At 40.9% G+C, this 26,154-nt stretch overlaps 1 protein-coding gene across 3 annotated transcripts in view; it reads left to right on the top strand.

Moving 5' to 3' along the window:
• The window catches only part of Cht6 (Chitinase 6), a 572,389-nt gene that overhangs the window by 245,718 nt on the left and 300,517 nt on the right, over positions 1-26,154 (top strand). For all 3 annotated transcript variants that reach the window (XM_069834392.1, XM_069834390.1, XM_069834391.1), the window contains exon 3: positions 9,651-9,720. In XM_069834392.1, coding sequence (XP_069690493.1) covers positions 9,651-9,720 — 70 coding nt within the window. The remainder of the gene's footprint in view (positions 1-9,650; positions 9,721-26,154) is intronic.

Below are 26,154 nucleotides of genomic sequence, written 5' to 3'. Positions count from 1 at the left end.
TATGTATACATCTTGATTACACAACTTTTAACACTGTATCACTTCGGAATATGTATGATAAAACTTTCTTGTATTAAATTCTAATGTACCTTGTTTACATGTTTCGACCTTTTATGGGTCATCCTCAGAACTGGTCGTTGTTGGTCTTGGAGCCTCTTGTTTTGTTTTCTGTGAGGGTGTGTTCGTGTGGTATAAGTTAATGTAGATTCAAAGAGTGTGTGTGTTCTGAATTTGAGTTGTGTGTTGAGAATTTCGTTGGGGTGTGTTTTCGTGTGTCTGTGTATTTCATATTATACCACACGAACACACACTCACAGGAAACAAAACAAGAGGCGCCAAGACCAACAACGACCGGTTCTGAGGATGACCCATAAAAGAGCGAAACATGTAAACCAAGTACGTTAGAATTTAACACAAGAAAGTCTTATCATACATATTCCGAAGATGAAATATATGTGCTAATATACGAAATTTTTATGTTTCTGGACCCTGTATCCTCTTTCTAGATGTGGCAGTACGTTTAGAATCAATGTAACTAAGTAAGCTACATAGAATATAACAACAAACTGACTTATACTATTAGAGCCAAGGAAGGTCTCACGATTGGTATGGCCATGATAATATAAGTTGACTTATATTCTTTTTCCCAAGCAGGATTTTTCTCATTTTATTTATACTAAAACAACCATTCTGTTTTACATCGTATTAATACATTATTTTACTTATATTGTTTATACCAATCTGTAGAACATGCCATGGTGTAACATAATATTGACTTATCTTATTTTGGCCATTTTTGACTTATACTCTTTTTCCCGAGCAGTCTAGATATATTATTTTCTTTCTCTTACCACATTGGCTATTCTACTTCACAAACTTCGATTAGTTCTTCCAGAAAGCATTAAGCAATTTCTTTTTAAATGGAACAGTATAGCTATGTTGTGATGATCTCACAGAGACACGAAAGTGAAAACGAATGTTTAACCAACATATGAACCTATCAAAAACATAAATGTCGATATTAGTACGCGAGTACAAACTGAGATCGCGAACCATTTGTTAACACAATTTCGTACCTGGACTCTACAGTCCTGAAGTATACATGCGTAAATCTGTTCTGTTATCTGGACATTTTATCAGCCCTCATACAACACCAATACATGCTGGAAATTCCGTGACGCGTGTTGGGAACGATTTCCGATTGCTATACCTAAAATTTTAATAGGCTTATCAGTAGAAATCGGATTTTTATGTAATTACATATTATATTCCTTTCAACCTAACCGTATAAATAATAAATCTTTGCGAATCTTGTAATTACCATTCATATATTAAAATTTGATACTACATATTTTTACATATTTGCCCCACATTACATATTATGGCTTGGTGTTACATAAATCTACATATTTAGGGGGTTTTATTCATTTTTACTTCTCTAAAAGGAAAAAAAAAAAACTTCTGCTGTTGAAGTTTACAATTTGAAATATACAGATTTAAAAAGCCTTTTTACCTACCCAATAAAAGACATATTTCAGGACGAAACATTACGTCCTTAGTTCCAGAAAATAATAGAGGCACTCATCCCATAAATATGATTGAACAAAAGGCAACCTCTCTCATACAACTACCTTGTATTGTAAAAATCACTCAGAAAGTAGCGTTGCCTTCATGCGGTGGAATGGGACGAGGACATGATTTGTCTCGAACTATAATTTTTCTGCACACGTCTTAACAAGCCGTCCCATGCAATTTGGAACCTTACCCACCCTATTCCTAACCTTCCAGGGAAAACGCTTGTCAAGTGTGGCATGAGGCGCAATAAAGTAGCCGACTTTTGAACAGAAGCTGAAGTAAAGGAACAAACTGGAAAGATGTTGAAAGATAAAAATAAATAGCTTTTCAGGTTATTGCTTGACCTCTTTACTTTACATTTAGTAGACCTATACGGAAATGGGATTTTCCGAGAAATTAGAAAGTATGGTTCTCGGCTGGAATAACCCTACCCTTCTGAATGAGACAGGAATGCCACTTTTCAAACAACAGTTTGTAAATGCCTATACTTTGAGGTTTTAGTAGGTACTTTGTTTCTTTCAGGGAGCAGCTAAATTGCATGTATCCCACATCTCCTCTTATTTTCTCCTAATCCAGTAATTTCACTCAGTTCTCTAGTTTTAGTATTTACAGTATAAAGTGCAAGTGAGTTTATCTACTGCTTTTAACTAACTAAAATGGCTCCTGTATCTTCAACTCTAACGACAAAAATAAAATCATGGATTGTGATTGACGAAGCTTTCACTACAGATGGAAAAATAGTAAAGTGTCAAGTGTGCGGTAAAAAATTAGGTGTTCTATGAAATCACAACTGGAGAGTCTTACATATCCTAAACCTGCCATATATACTTTCATGATTTTACATATTTTGGCATATATTCAGCTTATTTTTCTTACATAAATATGTACATATTGTGAATTTTTTTTTTTTCCACTCAGCAATAGGCTTTTATTCTTCCAACAATAATTCCTTTCTACAATTCGCCATAAACGCTCTCGTCAACAATTGGATTTACACTCAACACAGTATTCGTTATAGCACTCCACTTACGGCAATGACAATTTACTTGGACTATTACGAACAACAATGAACTGTTAATCTTAACTACTATTTACAAAGCACTATTTACAAATCAGAACTATCAGTTCTCGGTTCACAGTTCTTCTAGCTCAGTCACTCGAGTTCACAGTATCTCGAACCACAGACCTTCAGAGACAGTTCACTGTACTCGAACTCAGGTCCCTCCAACTGCGGTCCACTGCACTCGAACTCAGGTCCCTCCAACTGCGGTCCACTGCATTCGAACTCAGGCCTTCGGATACTGGCACAGTTGCGGACGCACACTCGAGCCGAACTCCGGTACACAAGCCTGGCTTGCTTGCTCTGGCTTACTCACTGACTGAATAACTGAAAAACTCTCGAGTTCGCTGGCGTTTCTTCTTTTATAGCGAAATCATAGTTGCGAGAAATTTCTACAGGTGTGCAAAGAATTATCTGGATATCTCCACTTCGACGCACTTCTCGAAGAGTCGGGAGGGTCCGTTCCCCCTTTACTCCGTACGCAGCAGTTGCGCGCGCACTCTCTCTCCACACTCTCGCCGCGTAGGCCCTTTCCCCTTTCCCCGCCGCGCGCCGTCCCTCAGTGCTCCGTGAAGCCCGCGCGGTCTGCTCTCTTGCGGGACGCTGGTCGTGAGTTCGAATCTCACGTCGCTGTCACATTGCTCCCTCCTTAGGGCTGCTCGTCCCGGGCAGTCCCTTGGTAGGCTGCTAATCAGTCCAGATGCACCACCATCATATTCCCTCGAGGTTGTCGCTGGATGCGGTACACCACGTCGTTGATCCGGGTCACCACGCGGTATGGTCCTTCCCAGGCACCCTGCAGCTTTGGTGATTTCCCTTTGGTCCTGGTAGGTCGATACAGCCACGCGAGGTCGCCCTCCTGGAATCCTGCAGAGTTGGCTAATCTGTCGTAGCGCACCTTCATCCTGTCGCTGGCCATCTTGAGGTGCTCTCTGGCCAGTTGGTGAACTCCATTCAACTTCTCGGTGAGTTCTGCCGCATAGTCAGTCGCTGGCTGGTCGGCGCTGGGTGGCGTGCCAAACAGCAGATCACAGGGCAGGCGCAGCTCTCTCCCGAAGTCCAGGTTTGCCGGTGTCATCCCTGTTGTATCGTGGACCGAAGCTCTGTAGGCCAAGAGGAACAGTGGGACTCTGGCATCCCAGTCTCGCTGATGGTTGGACAACCTTCCGCAGGTGCTCCTCCACGGTTTTGATGTATCGTTCCACCATGCCGTCGGACTGTGGGTGGAGGGGAGTGGTCCTGGTTTTATGCACCCCCAGACGCTCGAGCAATTCTCCCATTAGGTTGGATTCGAAGTTGCGCCCCTGATCGCTATGCAATTCCCGGGGCACCCCGAATCGGCAGATGAAGTTGTCAAGCAGCGCGTCGGCCACCGTCGAAGCCTCTTGGTTGGGAATCGCGTACACCTCTGGCCATTTTGTGAAGTAATCCATGACGACTAGCAGGTAGCGGTTCCCGCGATCCGTAACCCGGAACGGTCCAGCAATGTCGATGGCGATCCTCTCAAAAGGAGCTCCCACGTTGTACTGCTGCATGGCTCCCCTGCTGCGGGTCCTTGGTCCGCGACTGGCCGCACAGGTGTCGCATCTTCGGCACCATTGTTCCGTGTCGGTTCTCTGATGCAACCAATAGAACCTCTGCCTTAACTTGTCCAGCGTCCTGTTGGTTCCTAGGTGGCCTCCTGTCACTCCAGAATGAGTCTCCTCCAGCACTTCCTTCACCTTGCTCCTGGGCAGGACAACTTGTTCTATGCGGGTCCTTCCATCGGCCGAATCCCAAATCCTCTTCAGGATACCGTCCTTGACAGTGAAGGACTGGTCTCTGGCCGGACTCCACATCACGCAGTAGCTGTCCAATGTTTGGGTCCTCCAGCTGCTCCCTCCTTATGGCGGCGTTATCCCATCCTGGGCTCGGCTGGGCGGCAATTGCTCGGACTGCGTGGGCGCCATCCCGCTCTTCTACTTTCAGGCAGTGTTTGCAGCCATCCGGGCACGGACGTCGTGATAGGGCATCAGCGTTGGAATGTTTCTTCCCTTGTCGGTGTTCGGAGGTGAAGTTGTACTCCTGCAGACGTTAAACCCAACGGGCGGTCTGCCCCTCCAGATTCTTGAAGCCCAATAGCCAGGTGAGTGCAGAATGGTCTGTCCTCAGATGGAATTCCTGGCCATACAAATATTTGTGGAAATGCTTCATGGCTTCCACAATGGCAAGAAGTTCTCTACGCGTCACACAGTAGTTTCTCTCAGCCTTGGATAGTGTTCGGCTGAAGTAGGCAATCACCCTCTCGTGCTCGTCCTGTTCCTGAGAGAGTACTCCGCCGATGCCTACGTTGCTAGCGTCCGTGTCGAGCGTGAACTTCCTTCCAGGGATGGGATATACCTGTACAGGAGCAGTGCTGAGCGCCTCTTTCAGTGACTGGAAGGATGACTCTGCCTCGTCCGTCCACTGGAATTGTCGTTTCTCCTCGGTCAGCTGGGTTAGAGGCTTAGCGATGTTGGCATACCCAGCTACGAACCTTCTGTAATAAGTACAGACGCCCAAAAAGCGGCGCAGCTCCTGCTTGTCCCTCGGTCTCGGCCATCCTCTGACGGCTTGTAGCTTCTCCGGGTCCGTGGCCACTCCATTGGTCCCTACTACGTGCCCCAGGTAGCTGACCTTCTTCTGGAACAGATCACATTTCTTCGGGTTCAACTTCAGCCTGGCTTGTCGCAGTCTCTCGAACACTTTTCTCAGGTTCGACAGTTGTTCGCCGAATGTCTTGCCGACCACGATGACGTCATCAAGGTACAGCAAACAGGTGTCGTATGTCAGGCCTCTCATTACGGACTCCATTAGTCTCTGGAATGTAGCCGGGGCGTTGCAGAGGCCGAATGGCATAACGGTGAACTGCCATAGTCCCTGGCCTGTAGAGAATGCCGTTTTCTCCTTGTCCTCAGGATGTAGCGCCACCTGCCAGTATCCTGACTTGAGATCAACGTCGAGAACCACTCGACTCCGGCCAGGGTGTCCAAGGTGTTGTCAATTCGTAGAAGGGGAAAGCAGTCCTTCTTGGTGACGTCATTCAGTCTTCTGTAGTCCACGCAGAAACGTAGGTCCCCATTCTTCTTCTTCACCAGCACTACAGGTGATGACCAAGGGCTGTCGGATTCCTCGATGACCCCTCTTGCTTTCATGCCCTCCAGTTGGCTGTCAATCTCCCTCTGTTTAGCTAGAGGGACACGTCGAGGAGGTTGTCTGATTGGGCGAGCATTTCCGGTGTCGATGGGGTGCTGAACTTTCTCCGTTCTCCCGTAGTCGTTTTCAGACAGACTGAACACGTCTTCAAATTCTGTCAGTAGATCGTGGACTTGTCTCCTTTCTCCTATGCTTAAATTCGCCGGCAATTCTCGAGCCAGCTCTTTCAGTGATGGGTCTAGATCTGAACGTGGTCGGTGACACTCCTCGTTATCTGCTAAAGACGTTACAGACACCACCGGCTCGACGCTACCTAGTACAGTTCCACTAGGCACCTCCTTGTCCCGATTGGTGACATTCAGGACCCTCACCGGTACCACCTTCTGATTCGGGAGTAGGGATCTGGCCACACAAACCCCATCTATCGGAGTTTTTTGCGAATCGAGGAGCAGGTTTCTCTTAGGTTGTCCGTCCAGTCTTGCCTTCACCACCTTCTCGCAGCCTGCTGGGATTGTCACTTGATTCTCCAAGGTGAGTCTGCTGGCCATGGGTTGGTCTTCGACGTCCCTCAGGAACACTTCATCCTGACCAAAACGCAGGATACGGCGCCTGATGTGCACCGTTGCATCGAAGATCCGCATGGCGTCGAGTCCCAGGATGACGTCTTCAGTGATGTTGGCGACGAACACCCACATCTCCAGTCTCCTCTTTCCCAATGTCAGATCCAGGAAAACCTCCTTTTGGATGTGCAGGTTATCGCCTGAGGCAGTACGTAGCTCATACCGGCGCAGCGGCGTCCTCCTAGGTAGTCCACGCACGACTTCCGGTCTGGCGATAGTGAGCGACGCCCCGGTGTCTACCAGCACTCTGCATGGGCGGCCTCTTATCCATCAGTCAGCAATCAGCCCATCGTGGCATCTTCTGTTAACCGTCTTCAAGATCAGCCGAGGGGATGGTGATGACGGCGCCGACGTGCCCCTCATCGCATCGGCCCCTTTTAGTTTTCCTGTTTGTGACCAGATCGGTCACAGTCTCTCCTCAGGTGTCCAGGTTCGCCGCAGGACCAGCAGGTGGGCACTCCTCGTCTTCGTCGCTCAGGTGACTTCGGTTGACACTCCTCGACGTCGGCCGCCGCGACGCTCCTAATCCGGTGCGAGGCCGAGACATTCGCCGTCAACTTTGCTGCTTCCATCCTGAGGGCCGCTGCCAGAGCTGCGTTGGTGGTGCGATGCTCTGCTAAGAGTAGCTATTGTCTTATTTCTGGGTCTCGAACTCCGCTGCCGAAGGTGTAGGCCGCCTCTCCAGCGATGAAGTCAGTAGGCAGGCCCCTGAGGGCCTTATGGGCAAGTTGTTACACCGTCATCGCGAATTCTTGCAGGGATTCGCCTGACTGTTGGACCCTAGTTTTCAGTTGGGTCCTGAATGCTGCAGCATGTTGATGGTCACCATAACGTCCCTCCAAGGCCGCCATTATCTCAGCGGCTGTCCCATCTTCTGGAACGCTGTGAAGAATCTCCGACGCCTGCCCCTGAAGCGCGGTCAACAGCTGGGTAGTCTTCTCCGCTGGGGTCCACCCATTATGTGCCGCGGTGGCCTCGAACTGGCGACGGAATATCGCCCAAGACGTCGTACCGTCGAACTTCGGCGTCTTGACGTTGCAATGTCTGGCTGAGGGCGATGGTTCCTCATAGCCACTAAATGAGGTTCTCAATTCTGTCGTCGATCTTTCCACGGCCCGTTGAACTTCCTCGGAAATTATCTGTTTCTGTTCTCTAGCCTGGCGATCCACCAACGCGAGGATGTGCTTGTTTTCTTCAGCATGTCGGCCCATCAACCTGAGTATGTGCTTGTTTTCCTCGGCGTGTTTGTCCATCACCTCACTCGTCTTGTCCACCAACTCGCTCGTCTGCTCTTGACGACGCTCGAGATCGCGGATTTTGCCGTCGAAATGGTCTACCTCCTGTCTCAATTCGGCTACTGTCTCGTTTATAGTTGTAAAATTCTTGTTTAGGTTGTCAAGATCGGCTTTGAGTTCGTCTTTCACGATGGCGACAATTCCATCTACGTGGGCCGAAACGCTTTCAATTTGCGTAGTGACGTCGCCTTTCACTCCGCTTATGTCGCCTTTCACTCCGCTTATGTCGCCTTTCACTTCGCTGATGTCACTTTTCATCTCCGTTTTCACTTCACTTACGTCACTTTTCATCTCCGTTTTCACATCACTTATGTCGTTCTTAACCTCACTGATGTGCCTGTTCATGTCGTTCATGTTATCTTTTACTTCACTGATATCGTTCTTCATTTCTGCTTTTACTGCACTTATGTCGTTTTTCATTTCAGCTTTCATTTCCGCGATGGCTTTCAGGATTTGCTGTAGGTTCTCCATTGTCGATAATATCCCACTTGTGACACCAATGTGAATTTTTTTCCACTCAACAATAGGCTTTTATTCTTCCAACAATAATTCCTTTCTACAATTCGCCTTAAACGCTCTCGTCAACAATTGGATTTTCACTCAACAAAGTATTCGTTATAGCACTCCACTTACGGCAGTGACAATTTACTTGGACTATTACGAACAACAATGAACTGTTAATCTTAACTACTATTTACAAAGCACTATTTACAAATCAGAACTATCAGTTCTGGGTTCACAGTTCTTCTAGCTCAGTCACTCGAGTTCACAGTATCTCGAACCACAGACCTTCAGAGACAGTTCACTGTACTCGAACTCAGGTCCCTCCAACTGCGTTCCACTGCACTCGAACTCAGGTCCCTCCAACTGCGGTCCACTGCACTCGAACTCAGGCCTTCGGATGCTGGCACAGTTGCGGACGCACACTCGAGCCGAACTCCGGTACACAAGACTGGCTTGCTTGCTCTGGCTTACTCACTGACTGAATAACTGAAAAACTCTCGAGTTCGCTGGCGTTTCTTCTTTTATAGCGAAATCATAGTTGCGAGAAATTTCTACAGGTGTGCAGAGAATTATCTGGATATCTCCACTTCGACGGACTTCTCGAAGAGTCGGGAGGGTCCGTCCCCCCTTTACTCCGTACGCAGCAGTTGCGCGCGCACTCTCTCTCCACTCTCTCGCCGCGTAGGCCCTTTCCCCTTTCCCCGCCGCGCGCCGTCCCTCAGTGCTCCGTGAAGCCCGCGCGGTCTGCTCTCTTGCGGGACGCTGGTCGTGAGTTCGAATCTCACGTCGCTGTCACAATATTTTAAAACTTGATATTACATAAAAATCCGGTCCCTATTATCATGTCTCGGTTAACTCCATTAGTTGCGGAAAAGTACTAAATATTATATATTAGATGTAAGCAAATATGTACAACACAAAAGGTTTAATTCCATATCTTTAAGAAATTTAAATCATAAGAGATTGTAATAATAGTACTAGCAGAAGTAGCATTTTATTTAATGGCCCTTCCAACGTGGACGAGTAAAAATGACTGACAAATTATGCCGGAAATATTACATCAGAAACATGCCTCTTTCACGTGCATTGAATCTAAAAAATTGTTTTATAACATCTCAAATATATTGTGGTGGTCCGTGAAATTTTTATTTTCGGAAATGTTCTCTCTTTCCAAAATGTTTTAGGAAGAATTGTTTCTTGTAAATCCAGACAGAAACACGGAAGCTCTTTGGGTCGCTTAACTTGTGTATTAAAAATTTTGCAGTTAATCCACAAGTTATTATTATTATTATTATTATTATTATTATTATTATTATGATTATTATTATTATGATTATTAGTATTATTATTAGTATTATCATCATCATCATCATCATCAGACATTTGTTTGCTTGTACAACTATTGAACTTGGTATGTTTCAGATGCACTCGTGGTCGCTGCTCGTGCCGTGGTTGGCGCTTTACGCCTGCGTCGTTTCTGTCGCTCAACCACGTGAGTATAAAGTTTTCAATCCAATTTGTCTAGTCTGCTGTACATATAAATCAAAGTGGATAGTACGGAGAGGAAATTCTGACCTCGAAATGAAATAAATATTTTCGCGTACAATTACAGTTATTGATGGATTCAAGGGGTTATCCTTGAACAATTTTCGCAGATTTCCCTTTTAACATCAGTGTAATGATCATCGATAGAATATTAATTTCTTCAGTACGTACAAAATGTACTATTCTTTGTAGGAACCAATCCTTACTCTACTGATGATATTGTGGAAAGTCACGTCTGTTTCAGTTCAACTGCTTATTGCATTTCTCTACATGCTGATATTTTTACAACTAATCGACCCCAGCATTTTGAATATATTATGGTAGGATATCTTAAAGTCATAATTCGTATGGTAAATGAAGGCACAGTCTCAACGCTTTTTATTGTAACATTTTAAGTCTCATGCGATTTTGATTTTATGAATATAGTTGGATCAGAGCTATGTTTTATTTTTAGACGCAAGTGTAAGAGTGGAGTATAACGTTAAGACATTTATAATCTTAATTGATTTTCATAAAGCTTCTGATACAGTGAATCTCTCATATCTGTGATTATATTAAAAGGCATCATGGATAAAATAGTCTACTGTTTATATGCTTTGAAAGTGGAAGAAAAATTTTAATATAGTGTTCAACCATTAAGATTGTGTCTAGTGTTCACTGAAAGTTATATTAAATCTAAGAACATTCGTGTATAATAATTCAATATAACCTCAAAGAACTTGAATAATTTCAAGGGAAAAATTGTTCCCGGATCGGGTATTGAAACTTGAACCTTTGGCTGAGTGCGTCAATGCTCTACCGACTGAGCTACCTAGGAAGTGTACCCGGCTAAATTTTTTCCTTTATATATACATATCTCAAGTAGGCTGACAAGACGTGAATTCCCAAGATGAGTGCACACAAACTCTGTGTGAATTGAATTGTGGTTTTCTGTTAACGAACAGTGACGTATATTATGTAAATCTGGCTTCAGATATAGTACAGTTCTGGGTAGCTCAATCGGTAGAGCGTTGGCGCGCTAAGCTAAAGGTCCCGAATTCGATACCCGTTCCCGGAACGATCTTTCCCTTGCAATTATTCAAGTGAGCTTCACATGGAGCTATACCTGAAAGCCAGATTGGCGTGTTATAACCTCCTTACTAATATCATACCTCCTCCAGTAAGTCTAAGCGAATTCTCACCATGTTCAATTTACAAGATACAGAGGAGTGAGTGAGTGAATGAGTGAGTGAACGGATGGATGGATGCATGGATAAATGGATGAGGAAAACTGGGGTTGCACCTTCCTAAACGATACACTTGCCTCGGATACTTGCAATGTTTCGTGTGTTCCATGAAAATAGCTGTGTGAGCTCTAAGCTCATAGGTTATTTGACTCATTCAAGCTTCGCCAACTACAGAATATTTTAGATTTTAAGGCAAAAAGAATCTAAACGACCATGTAACCCACAAGAACACATTAGGAAGAAAGGAAGCAAGGACAGCTTGCCCACAAGACACTGCTTCTCCAGTCATGAGCGAAGTAAATATCACTCCACAGGAGAAGGTATTAACCCTTTCATTTACTGCGTCCTCTACAGAGGACAGCAACTTCAATGCTGCTTCATGGACAATGAGTTGTCTAGACCGAGTCCTCTCAAGTGGACAGTTCATATCTGGAAATCCAGGCATCATGCTGTAAAAATTGGACTGTGGGCAATTCACAAAGACTGAAAAGGAGTCAACCACACAAATATACCTTATATTAATAGACAGAAGAAGAGCCTCTGGAGTTCAAGATGTGAGATCATTTAGAGGAGCTGACGCAGACTCGGATCATTACCTTGTAATGCTGAAATGTTTATGCAGGGTAGACAGTGTATTTAATCAGAAAGCAGAAAGACCTCGTAAAATAAAAGTCGAGACGCTTAAAGAAGAAGTAAGAAATAAATATCAACAAGCTCTAAGTAGAGAATGTGTAAATCGGAAAGAGAGATTTGAGCAAGGAATAGAGATCTGCTCTGGGAGGAACTAAATGAAGCCTGCAGAATAGCAAGTGAACAAGTAGTAGGATATAATGAAAGGACTATGAAAAACGATTGGTTTGACAGTGGCTGTCAAAAAGCACTAGAGGAAAGGAACAAAGCAAGGAAAATTTATTTAGACCGTCCGACAAGGAACAAGTACGAGGCGCATTCAGAAAGTAACTTTCCCTATTTAAAAAAAAAGAACACACACTTTCAGGAAAACATTTATTGGCAACAGGTATAGCAATGTTTCAGCTATTTTCAACATAGCCACCATCAGAATTGAGACACTTGTCGTATCGTGGGATCAACTTTTGTATCCCTCTGTCGTAGAACTCTTCCGCCTGTGAATGGAACCAGCGTGTGACAGACGTCTTCAGCTCTTCGTCGTTGCCAAAACTCTCACCGGAGGACAGGAATTTCTTGAAGTGCAAGAAAACGTGAAAATCGCTGGGAGCAAGATCAGGACTGTAGGGTGGATGATCAAACAACTCCCAACAAAATTCCGTCAAAACAGCTGCTGTGCGCCGAGCCGTATGTGGACGAGCATTGTCATGGAGGAGCACAACACCTGCAGTAAGCATTCCACGCCTCTTGTTTTGAATGGCACGTCGCAATTTTCGCAGTGTTTCACAGTAACGGTCAGCGTTCACTGTTTCACCTCTTGGAAGGAAGTCAATGAGCAGAATGCCCTTCCTATCCCAGAACACTGTGCACATCACTTTCCGTACTGACGGCGTCTGTTTGAATTTCGTCCTGACGGAGATCCACTATGCCGCCAATGCATTGACTGCTGCTTGGTTTCCGGGGTGAAGTGCGAAATCCAAGTCTCATCGCCCGTGACGATCCTGTCGAGGAACTCGTCGCCGTCATCGTGATATTGTTGCAGAAATGTCAGTGCTGCTCCTAAACGTTGCATTTTGTGTTCGGGTGTCAGGTTTTTCGGCACCCACCTGGCACACACTTTTTTGAACAGCAGGTGCTTAGTGACAATCTCATGTAACAAGGATCGCGATATCTGCGGAAAATGGCTGCTCAGCTCCGTAATCGTGAAGCGACGGTTCTCCATGATGCACTGCCGCACCAGCTCAACACGATCATCATTGATGAGGGACGGTCGCCCACTGCGCTCTTCATCATGGACACTTTGACGACCTTCGGAAAACTGCCTACACCAGCGACGCACCATCTGCTTACTCATGATGTTCGGCCCATAGACCTGACAGAGCTGCCGATGAATTTCAATTGGCGCAATGCTTTGTGCATTAAAGAACTTTATCACCGACCGAACCTCTTAGGCGGCGGGAGAAGGAATAAGAGCTTCCATTTCGGACCACTGCTGCCACGCTAATGGCGCCAGGTGGGACCTGTCCGGCTGGCATATGATTTATACGTCATAGATCTGTTACGCATGCGCAATTGACACGGCTAATTACGTTTTCTTTAAAGAGGAAAAAATCGGGAAACTTACTTTCTGGATGCGCCTCGTACAATGAATGTCAAAAGAAACTACAGGAAGCAAACTATATATGCAGACGTAAAAAGAGAAATTTGTGGAATAAATGCATTATAGAAATGGAAAACAATTTCAAAGAGAACAACCTCAAAAGTGGTTATAGAGAAGTGAAATATAACAGAAAAGTTCTACAAAAATGGACAGAACATTTCCAACAATTACTGAACACAGATGAAAATGAAGAGTCAAAATATGAAGTTAATCTTTCAGAGGAAGAGGAAGAGGAAGAGGAAGAGGAAGAGGAAGAGGAAGAGGAAGAGGAAGAGGAAGAAGAAGAAGAAGAAGAAGAAGAAGAACCACCGGATGAGTTGGATGTAGCTTTTGCAATTGACTCGCTGAAAAATGGTAAAGCTCCGGGTATTGATAAAATACCAGCAGAGCTTATCAAAGCAGGAGGGAAAGATATGGTAGAGACAATATACAAACTGGTAAAACAGATATGACAAGAAAAACAAATGCTAGTGAATGGAAAGTTGGAATAATCTGCCCAATTTATAACAAAGGAGACAAACTAGAGTGCCAAAATTTTAGAGGCATAACTCTCCTATGGACAATAGGGTGGCCCTTATTTTTCAACTTTCTAAAAGTTTTGCTCCCACCCCTTTATTTTGTTCCAATCAACAAAACAACGGTTTGTGCAAATTTTCAGTTCAATCGCACAATTTCTAGCCGACCCTCATCGACCATGAAATTTTTGAAATTTTAGTGTTACCATTTTAATCAGTATATAAATAAAAATATCGGAAAATAGGAAATTCAGACTAATTTGTTTAAATTACGTTGTAGGCTATTATCTATCAAATTGGGATTTTTATCAATCCCGACTCGCTTTATCGGGATTCAACCAGGAAATTGGGAGAATCCCGCCTAAATTGGGATACCGGCAACTCTGGCTGTCAGGCTTGCATAATTTTCATAGGAACTCTGAATGTGTATATCCATGAACACGGTTAATAAAAGAATTAATGTCTACTTTTTAATTTAATCTGGAGGTTGAACTGCTTGTATGAAATCAAAAAGAATAATATTAATAATAATAATAATAATAGTAGTAGTAGTAGTAGTAGTAGTAGCAGCAGCAGCAGCAGCAGCAGCAGCAGTAGTAGTATAAGAAACTGTTTCATTAATCCGTAACTAAGACAAGAGTTACTTTCAATCAGTCGTATTAAGAAATTAACTTTTTATAATTTATACAGTTTTTGTATCGTTAAATTCGGCGAATAATTTATTCATGTATGCACTGAAAGAACAACTGTTTGCAGAAAATGAAGGATATGGAGTGGATGAAGGATAATAGCAATGTAGGCCTATATGTTAATAACGTAGTTTGAAAGGTAACAACTGTCTTCGAAATGAGTTGAACACACTGAATGATTCATTGTAGGGTAGAAATTCTCTCTGCGGATTGCATCTATCCATTCTCGGCTAAGGGAATCTTTACTCAGAGGAAACCTGAAGCTTAAACAATAACATGGCAAATACAATAGTTTGTCTTCTGTAACATAATACGGAGCAAAAATCGTCGTAGAAATTAAAGATTAACTTACTAATCAGTGAAACGTAACATTCCTTCCTTCTTTATCTTTACATCCGTGTGCATTACTGTAATTAAAAACAGCACGCGAACGAACATACTTATTCAGCTCTACCAAACAAATGGCCGCCCGTCGGCTGTCCAATTTGGGAGCGCCAGTGAGCGGTCTAGCGGTTATTTAGTAAGTCTATGATCTTAACCCACTTTGTACTCGCAATCTGTTGCAGTTTGAAGAATATAATGCGAGCAAAGCATTCATCTTATCTGTTGTAGGCCTATGCGTAAATTACACCCTTGTCTTAATGATACATCTGCCTATAACATCACAACGAAACCATGATAAATGAAATACTTAATGTCATGTTAAAACTACGCGATGTTGCCAAGGAGACGTATAGATGAGATATTTTATGTAAAAGAATCCAAAAAATTTCTACAAAAGATTAATATTTCACCTAATCTAGGCTATAGACAGACAAACTGAAGAACATCGGTCTGAGATGTGGTTACGTGTTCAAATGCGTTTTACAGTAAGCAAGCTTCGGGACATAATTTAATATATTTTACTCTTTATTGTACCGAGCCATGTATTATGCGTACTTACTGTGCACAGAATGAATAACGTGAGAAGCTCTGAGCTCAAATGAAAGTACTGTGGGAATAATTATATCCATTCTCTCAGTGTATTCAATAATAATTCTCGTTTTCGTTACAGAGTTGGTCAAAGGATTGATTTAAGCTCCAACCTCAGCCAACCTATTTTTAACTTAGATGGGAGCATAATATTAAAATGGATTTGAGAGAGGTAGGATATGGTGCTAGGGACTGAATTAATCTTGCTCAGAATTGGGACCTATGACGGGCTTATGTGAGGGCGGCAATGACCCTCCGGGTTCTCTAAAAGTCATTTGTAAGCACTTCACAAACAGGGGAAAAAATCGTTGTCGAGTTTGGAATATGCAAACATAGATAAAGACGTCAAAATAGGCTGTTGTAGGGAACCTCAAATAGCATTTTCAATGCATGAAGCGTGTATATACTAAGTTTCAAAGCTATACATTATAGATAAAAAAAAATAGTTTTTTTCCCCCCTTTATATCTCTGTTCTAGTTATAACTAGGCCTAACTAAGGGTGTACAACAGTAGCATTTCGCCCAAAACTCTCTTAAGCAATGGAATAATTCATAAAACTGATCCCAACCAAACGTAAATGAAAGAGATAATTTCAATTCTATTTACATGAACAGTTTTTAAAATACGTATTACGCTAGCACGCACTAAAATTCAAGTGTTTGATATTAAAATTATATAAAGAATTGCATTATATTTTCTCTTCAGCTGATGAGCTCATGAAATTTCTCTCGACAGAGCAAAACTGGTTTGACTTCTATTCTAACAAAAACAGTTAATATAAAAAAAATTCTCGTTCGATTACTTAGCTTCAATGCAGGGACAATCTTTCTTTCCATTGTTAGTCTCTATCACAATAATGTACACTTGTATTAGTTTACCAGAAATTAGACAAATTGAATTATCCGAATGCAGAATGAAACATATTCTTCATAAGAATTGTAGGTCTAACTAACGATTTATTGTAACAATTAGACCATATTTTGTGAAACTAAGTTGGGGAACGTGGGGGTTTTCGTACGCAGCGGGTAAAAGTACGCACTTAAGTTATGAGATATGACAGCACTCTATGGCCGTGTTCAATCAGATTAGCGGCAACATCGGTAAAGATATTCTGTTACTTTGCTTCCATGACTATTCACAGCTTAACTATTTGGGGTATTCGCAAGTGGTTGTGCTTCCCAATACTCTTCCTGGATTTCAACATTCAATGAGAAAAAACGACTCTAACAGTAAGTGCCTGTTTTGTGGAGAATTCGGTAAAGGCAATGAATTCCGGTATCGTATCCTGTGTTAAGGATGGGTTCATTCGGACTGCAGTAGTGCTGAAAATCCTCAACATTTCATTTGTGACTCCTGCCAATCCACATGAAAGAAAATTTAGTGTTAAGTTTATCTCATTTTTGCATACTGTTGTTAAATGTTGATTCTATAACTACTAATAGGCCTAAATATTTAAATTCATTGCATTTGTATCTGCGTAGGCCTACTACTACCGCAACTGTCAGCGTCCCATTCCCCGCTTGGTAGGGTAATGGCACACATTACAACTTTCTCATATATATCAATAGAAAATAATGTTGTTCAGAAATACATTTTGTAACTTGTAAATATTATTAGAACCTAATTGTTTTGTTATCTTCGAAAGTTTCAGTGTTAACTGAAACTAAAATTATCTTGCAATTTATAACAATAGGAATGTAGATACATGCAATTATCCCACTCTCTCCTATTTTAATGTAAAGGAACATAACATCGTAGGAATGAATAATTACAGTTTAAAGGAAATACGCTAAATGACTCTTCTTTTACTTTTACTTTCCCATAATAGGAGTAGACTGTATATAAATTTAATAACCTCCCTGAACTCTGAGGAATGCCGTCTATCCCTCAGGTTCTTCATGCGTCACGTTTCCATCAACCACTCTTTTCATAATTAGTGTTTACAGCACTTCCAATAAAACATGTCGGACAACATTGTCAAATCATACTACAGTTTTATACTTTCTGTAAATTGTTACAGTAATCAATATTCTTGTTTAAGTTTGAAGTATCGTCGCTAATATGTGAAGAAATAACTAAAACATAGAAAATGTCAGTCAGAACGCGAGGACACGAGGACTTCTAAGGAGAGTTACGTTTGACTTTTTTCATTAAGAATACATGGAATTTTCTCTTACACACTTATAGAAAGGCGTGGTACACAATCACGCATAGACCATGGAAATACGCAGATAACTCGGGTGTAAAATTTCATGTGGAGTGGATTATGTAAACTATTTAAACCAGTGATATCATTTGAGACGTGAAAAGATAAATAACATCCATTCCCAAAACAGTTCAGCAACATGATTAAAAATATCGAGTGCCTGAGTGATGTATTGTCTGGAACACGTTAATCTTATTAGCATTAAGAATTCCTTCAGAATTATGATGAAAATAATATAATTTGGAAATCTGATATTTTTAGATACTGTATTTGAGTACTTATCTAAGTAAGTAGTTTGAAAAACTAGATAAATAGGCTATAAGTAAATAAATCCATGGCTGAGAACCAGACTTTTCTGTAGGAGCTATTATAAGTAAATAAATCGATGGCTGAGAACCAGACTATTCTGTAGGAGCTGTTATAGCCTAAGTAAATAAATCGATAACTCAGAACCAGACTGTTCTAAGTCCAACTTTTGATAAGAAGGAAATCTGTGTTTCATTGTGTTCCATTTCTTGTCTGCATATATGAATTAAACAAAATTGTAAATATTCTTTTCCATAAGGTTGCTATGAAGTTATTCCAAATTGTTTCATGAAGCTTTGAATGTCCTGAAAAAAAAATAGTAAAATGGACTTGGAACAGTCTGGTTCTGGGCAATCGAAATATTAAGTCCTGAATTGAGAAACATCCTAATGACCACTTGCATGAACGTCGATTAGTGTAACCACCGGTAAAAATTGCTACAAAAGCCCTGATTAAACATTTTTATTGCGCATCGACCTCGGTTAAGGTTTAACAGGAGGTTAACTATAGTAATCTCTAACCGGCCATATTCGAGCGGTTGAAGATGATAACCAGTGATTTTTAGAGCAAGTAAAAGAAAATGGCGGCCAAACCCACAGCTGATAAATTCGAATATGGTTTAATAAAATTGTAGTTGCATTAGTGGAAAGAGAGAATTCTTAGGAGAAATTAGGTGACAGAAATATTCAGGAGATATTTCGTTTTTCAAAATCTACTGTGTCATTTCTGCTGCAACAAATGAATCACTTGAAATTGCGCAGAAACAGAATTGAGGAACACTCGATTATATCTTTTCCTTCGCCGCAGGAAGAACAAAGAGAGGTTATGAATGGATCTTAGAATATTACACAACTCTATGGTATAAGTTTGATCCTAGATTGTAGACAATCCAATTACTCTTCTTCATCTAGTCCTTTTGGATATTTAATTTTTAAAACTGGCATATTATATTTAAATGTAGTAATTATGTGTATCAGTATGTCAGGCTCACATTGGGATATAATCATTTTCGCTTTTTATTTTCTATTTTGTAAGATTTTAACCTAACACCACTGAAAAACAAATAAATACAACCCGGAAACATAACAGCGCCCAAGGTTGGTTGGTTGTTTAGTTTATTCAAATGCATGTCCTTGACGCAAATAGCATCTTCTAACTCCCCTCCAATTACTGAATTAATATTTCCTACGTATATTACAAAACAGAGTACTGAAATTCTCACTTTTCATTTTACATCTCGACTCATTAAAATGTGTTATCTTTAAATATGTAGTAAATTAGTAGTTAAATCTTTCAACTAGCACCGAAGTACAGCACCGTGGGTGACTAACATGATAAATGATAGATGATAATGAACACGTCTGCACTTAACCGAAACAGACCGATGAATCGACAGCACCCAAAGACAAACAAATGCTAAATGGAAATATTGGATATGTTCGTTTCGATGTAGAACGGAGTAAGCGCAGTCGTGTTTAGACGTTGACTATCATCTTTGCGGAGGTACGGAAGCTTTCTTTTCGCCACTTTGAAGAAACAGTGTATAATCACAGACTTTACCGTGGTTAAATGAGGTAAGTAACCGCTGATTATGAATGGTTCACAGAAATGATATTTTAACCATAGTTATTTTTAATCGTGATTTCGTAAGCCATGGTTACTATCGTTTTTTTTATCCAGGTTGATGCATATCGTCATAAGCAAATTAAAGTAAATTTTTCAGGAGACCAACTAAGTAAAGTAAATTCATGGCGCTACAGCCCGTGAAGGGCTAAGACCGACCAGCCGGGTGGTGGCCTCACGTCCACATGCTGAAGCAGAGGTGGACGATCATCCAACCAGAATGGAGGTATCGTGTGGTTAGCACGATGATCCCCCCAGCCGTTATAGCTGGTTTGCGAAACCGGATTTTCGCTACCTATCGTAGCTCCCCAAGTACATCATGATGCTGGGTGTGCACCGGTCCCATACACTGGCCGAAACTTCATGAGAAAATTCTTCCCCCCATGAGGACTCGAACCAGCGCGCATTCCGTAACGCGAGTCCTAGGCAGGATGCCTTAGACCACGACTCCACGGCGCGGGACTGGTATATCTGTGGTTGTGCGTGCGTTTGAAAGTAAAGGATAGTAAAATAAATGTTAGTATGATTCATGTGCATCCATATTTATTCTCAGCGATTCAGTATGTTTCAATGATAGGCCATTTAACACATACCAATCATGTGAGTTGTAAATGTGTAAACCTGGACTTGAGTTGTCTTCTAAAGCAGAACGATGAAACTATTGTGTTACTTTTCGACAAAATAATAAAATTATTTTAATTTTTGTAGAGGGTAAAAGTAAATATTAAAGATAATATCGGTCTATTTAGTGCATACCTGAGCGCTATTAGCTCAACTGATATATAGATATCCTCTTAAATCCCCACTCCACTTTCCCGGCTGAGGTGAGTAGATCGACAGTTAAACACTATTAACATAGCTTTTACTTACTTTCGCTCTCGCTGGTCGCCTGAAATTCATCACTGATGCACAGTGCCCACTTTGCGTTTGTTTATAAAGCAGTGAAGCGGGAATGATATAAGAGGGCGTTTAAGAGTTCCGCATCACTTCTCCGTTGTGCCTATGGCTGATTTAGAGAAAACAAAAGTATTTTGGAAACTATGAACAATCTTCATTTTCTTCAGCATCAGAAGGCGATGGCCAAGTTGATGTGTAGATTCTGGAGTCCTATAGAAAGCAAAATCGTCTGGGAATGAGTAATTTGTAAGAGATTCAGAGTTTTAAGCTTCTATGATTTTATTGGCAGCACGCTGACAGTTGCATGATTTGAACACTTTTTATTAATAAAATATGATATAAAATCACTTCGTCCTATTGTATCTGAAACATAAACCTTCCATGGGGTTGAAGTTTTGTATTTAAATATCTTATATTTTGGTACAATGAATCTCTGACTTTTCTGTAGGATTGATGTTTAATAGAATTGGTTCAAATGTTGTTTGTATTGTTGGAAATCGGTTTTCTTCATGAGAATGACATAAAATCAATCTTTTTTTTTTCCACCATGTTTTCTCTGTCTCCAGGAGTCTCTAGCATTTCTTTCCCCTTATTGATACATTTTATTTTAGTGAAATGTGTATCTCAATGGAGAAAACTGTGGCCTTTGACAGAAAAATACTGGTAAATATTTCTAAATTTTCCTGCAGAAGTTAGAGTTGTGAGGTAGTGAGCCATTGTCATATTTTTGTTTGCCCGATGTATCCGTCTGACTATAGGCCATCAACATCTTATGGTTATAAATCTGTAATGTGCCTGTTTAAGCAAGAAATAACTTCATTTGACTCCTTATGGTCTTGTGTTCCATTCGATACAAACTTAGTACTCCTTCATGACTTGGCGCTATTGATGGAAAAACTAGACTCTTACATCTAACGCAAATAGAATATTTCGTTCATTTTTAAAAGAGGACAAGTTAAATCCTGCTTTTCTTCTATGTAAGGGCTGACAACATTTTCCTTTTATTTATTTATTTTTTTGAAACACTGAAGCATTTCATTATGAACTTTTCTTAAGCATTAGATATATTTTCAATTCATCATTTTTACAATATTTTAATTCATCTAGCTCGCCACAAGACAAAGTATATGATTATATCTCGTGACCAGAATATTGTACGAAATGGAAACATAAAAATTGGAGATTTATCCTTTAAAGAGATAGATAAATTCAAATATCTTGGAGAAAGAGTAACACATATAAATGACACTCGGGAGGAAATTAAACGCAGAATAAATATGGGAAATGCCTGTTATTATTCGGTTGAAAGACTTTTGTCACCTAGTCTGCTGTCAAAAAATCTGAAAGTTAGAATTGATAAAACAGTTATATTACCGGTTGTTCTTTATAGTTGTAAAACATGGACTTTGAGAGAGGAACAGAGATTAAGGATGTTTGAGAATAAAGTTCTTAAGAAAATATTTGGGGCTAAGTGATATGAAGTTAAAGGAGAATGGGGAAAGTTACACAACGCAGAACTGCACGAATTGTACTCGTATTCTTCACCTGGCATAATTAAGAACATCAAATCCAGACGTTTGAGATGGGCAGGACATGTAGCACGTATGGCCGAATCCAGAAATGCATATAGAGTGTTAGTTGGGAGACCGGAGGGAAAAAGACCTTTGGGAAGGCCGAGACATAGATTGGAGGATGATATTAAAATGTATTTGATGGAGGTGGGATATGATGATAGATACTGGATTAATCTTGCACAGGATAGGGATATATGGCGGGCTTACGTGAGGGTGGTAATGAACCTGTGGGTTCCTTAAAAGCCATTTGTAAGGTAAGTAAGCTTGGCACAAGTGGACCCTATTATACACATCAGAGGCAGGACGGCCAAATGCATAGTTAAAATTTTCTGTGAAATATTTATGAAACCAAGAATATTATTTTATATCTGGTTTAATTTAATCGATAGATATGCCACCTTTCGCTTGAAGATAGGATTCCGGTTCACACTTTTCCAGGTAAATAGTATGCCCCTAAAATATCGTAAAATTTAAGTCTGCTGTTAAGTATCCTTTTAGTGTTGGACATTCCATAATGACTCAGTATCATAAAAAATAAAGTTATTGACAAAAAATATATATTCACAAATCCACTCCCATTGGTGTTCTGAGCTAAACAAAATACTAATTTCCGGCTGAGTTCTTAAAACAATGGAAACACCAGAATGACTCGCCTACTAGCCATAGCTCTTGAATGGAACGCCGAAGTTCTGGACTTTTGATCTTGTTTCGTTTAGCTGAAAATATTTCCTTCAAAAAAACACACGCTTATATTCGGAGAGATAGAAAGAGTGACAGGAAGCCAGGCAGGCCGGAATGCGAGCGGGAAAGCAGATGGATGGGTGGGTGAGTTGGGTGAACGAATGGATTGAGGGATGGATAGATGGGTAGTCCGGACCAATAGATCGATGGTTTGATGGGATTTATAGATTTAAAAATCGATGGATGGGTGGATGGTTGGATTAGTGGTTGGCTGAGTGAATGGGTGGTTAAGTGGGTAGGTGTGTATGTAACTAGGTAGGCAGATAGAGAGTCGGACAGATAGGGCGGACGAACAGGAGGATAGATGGATAGATGGTGTGGGTGTGTGGGTATTTGCGTGGGAGAAGGTGTGGGTCGGGTAGTTGTTTGGTTGGGATCGTGCCTAGATGGGTGGGTATGTTTTCTTTTTATATGGTTGGGTGATTAGATGGATAGGTACGTGAGTGGATAGATGGGTAGGTGATAGGTTAGATGATATATGAGTGGGTGTATAGCTATATGGTCGGATGGATTAGTACGCGCTAAATGGCTAGGTAGGTAGGTAGGTAGATAGGTAATTAGATGAAGGATGGGTAGATACCTGTATATATAGGTAGTTATCTAGGTAGGAAGGTAAATAACTAGATGGATCAGTAGATAGGTATGTGCATGGGGTTGTACTGATAGATGGATGTACATAAAGGCGAATGAGGTAATGGATTGATTATAACAATATAATAATTTCATAATGATTACATGACCATAACAGCTTTATGTTCTTGTCTATGGTGCAAAGAACAAAAAATTACTAAGGCTAGAGACATAGAGCGAGATTTTCCGGCGTAAAGAAGGATTGATTTGAAACCGTAAGAGACCAGTGGCATTGGTCTAATACATGTTTGAAAAATGACGATGATGATGATGATGATGATGACTGTTCTACTCGCCGAAAGTAAAATTAAGAACTTCTTGATCCTTCGCTGACAGGTGAGGACAGAAGCTGTTCGGCGAACTGAATCGAAATTGTCGTAAGAAATTAAAACTTTCTGAGAAAATTACGTTCTGCGACTTGTATAAGCACGCGTTTCTAAAGTACGAGTAAACCATTCGCACCATTCGTTTAGTAACCTCAATACGAGTCTGCCATATTCACGTTGTTGAAGTAGCAGGAAACATTATTTTACTTAGTCATTCGAAATAAACCAGTTCTCACAAGCAGCAGGACGAGATTCCGTACATGCCCACGTAAATCAGACACTTGCATAATTCTAACAATATTAGAAGTCGCAACACTGCAAAGAGGCGACCAGAATCACCGTTTCTGATGCGTCATGTCTTAACTGTAAAAACCAAACGGCCCTGACATTTCTGCGCTTTTAGAAAATTCATCAATCGTTGGTTTCGTGAACTCACAACTATTTGCTTCCTTCTTCTTCTTCTTTTTCTTCTTCTTTTTTCTTTTCCTTAGTTTAACCTCTCCCTTGTAGATTCATTTACACGACCCACGCCACCCGGGCCTTACAGACGCCGCCACCTGTCGGGAGAATTATTAATCTATGGATCACATACATTCTTTTTTGACCACACAAGGACATGGAGGGCCTCCCCGGATGAGGGATCAGCTCAATGCCAGGGCCACCTCCGATACAACACAAACATTTAAGACATTACACATCATTCACTCACATATATGAAAGGATTAAGGAAAGTATCGCCGTCCATGGCCGGACTTTCAAAAGGTACAATCCCGAAATTTGCCTGGAAATAACTGAGGAAACCATGAAAAACCTCAGTTAGGATTGCCGGCCCCTGGCATTGAATCCCGGACCTACCGAATGCAAGGCCAGCCCTCTACCACGCCCCTAGCTCGCTCGGTCTATTTGCTTCCTTGTAATATAATTATGATTTAAAACATTTCATCTTCGTGCACTTTGTGAGAAAAATCTTCATATCCATAATAATGATATGGCTGAACCTGCATGTTTGAAATATTCTCTGAATGCTAAAACATTGACAGACATCCAATCAGTACAGTGCATTTTTCGCTCATATTTCACCAAGGAAACTGCTCTTGCAAATTCTTTCACACGCCAAAGAATATTATGTAAACAAATTTCAATATCAGCAAACACTGGATACGGCGAGAGTTAAGAACGAAATCTTTGGCAATCTCTAAACTTTATTCTTGTACAAAAAAATTTGGAAGGTTTACCGGGGATAGGAAAGGAATAATCCACCCTTAGCATTTGAAGTGTTTTAAGGGGGAGACGAAAATAATGCCCTCAACAGAGAAATCTGTGAAAAGGGTAGGGAATGTTTTAATGGAGTATTATAACACTTTAATATTAAGCCAATCAATATATGTATACACATGTAAATAATATCCATATTACTAAACAAAAAGAGAAATGCTTCAGTATATCAATTAAATGTTCAGAGACAAAAGTTAATTAAAGCAATTTAATAACAATATTCTTTCATGTGATTAATAATGCCGAATCTTACAGAAAGAGAAAGAAGTGAAATTCAGGTGATGATCGTTTGTGATTACACGGAAAGGACCGAAGAAGAATTTGGCCCATAATCATCAGTATTTTAATGCGTCCCATTTCTGTAAGATTATTCACTACAACTGGAGAATGGGATTTAAGAAATTTAGTACCGTTTGGTTCCGTCTGCAATAAAATTGTAACCGTAAGTTTCATTGATGAAAGAACTATTAAGTGTTACAGTAATGACAGTGAAAAATCGGAAACCGATATTGAGTCTATCTGTGGGCTGCTATCAAAATTAGTAGACAGAAAAACAAAATAAATTTTAAATTATTCTTGGTCGAAAAGAACAAATTATAAATTAACTGAGAGAGAAATATTATCCTTGTAAAACACATAGAATTATTAACTGAACTGTCTTTTGTTTTAAAGCTATCATATGCAGAAACAGTTGGAAAAAGTTCCAATCACGGCATTAATAAGGTAAAGTGGTTGATAGTATCAAACATAACTTATCTACAAGAAAGAAAAACAGTGGGGATAACGTTAAAAGTAATAGTAATAATAATAATAACAATAAAAAAGTCCTATAGTTGGTGTTTCCCTACATGATCCAATGAAAACATCTCGGAACAAAGGATCAAATAATTCACAAGGTCAAGGACAAAGTGATCCCAGTGAAACTTGGAAAAAGGTTAATTTTATTGTCGTAAGTCAAACCGACGTCCTACTGTTGTTGGAATTAGTGAAAGTAATGATCCAGGACTACAATGCGTCTCCAAAACGTGTTCTTGGCATGCATTTCGTCTCGCACCTGATACAAAATCAGAATAACCAATTGACTTTCTAAAAGCAAATTTAACTTATCTTGTGA

Source organism: Periplaneta americana, chromosome 9 (genome assembly GCF_040183065.1).
Source record: "Periplaneta americana isolate PAMFEO1 chromosome 9, P.americana_PAMFEO1_priV1, whole genome shotgun sequence".
Classification (NCBI taxonomy): domain Eukaryota; kingdom Metazoa; phylum Arthropoda; class Insecta; order Blattodea; family Blattidae; genus Periplaneta; species Periplaneta americana.
This window is presented reverse-complemented; position numbering and strand designations above follow the sequence as displayed.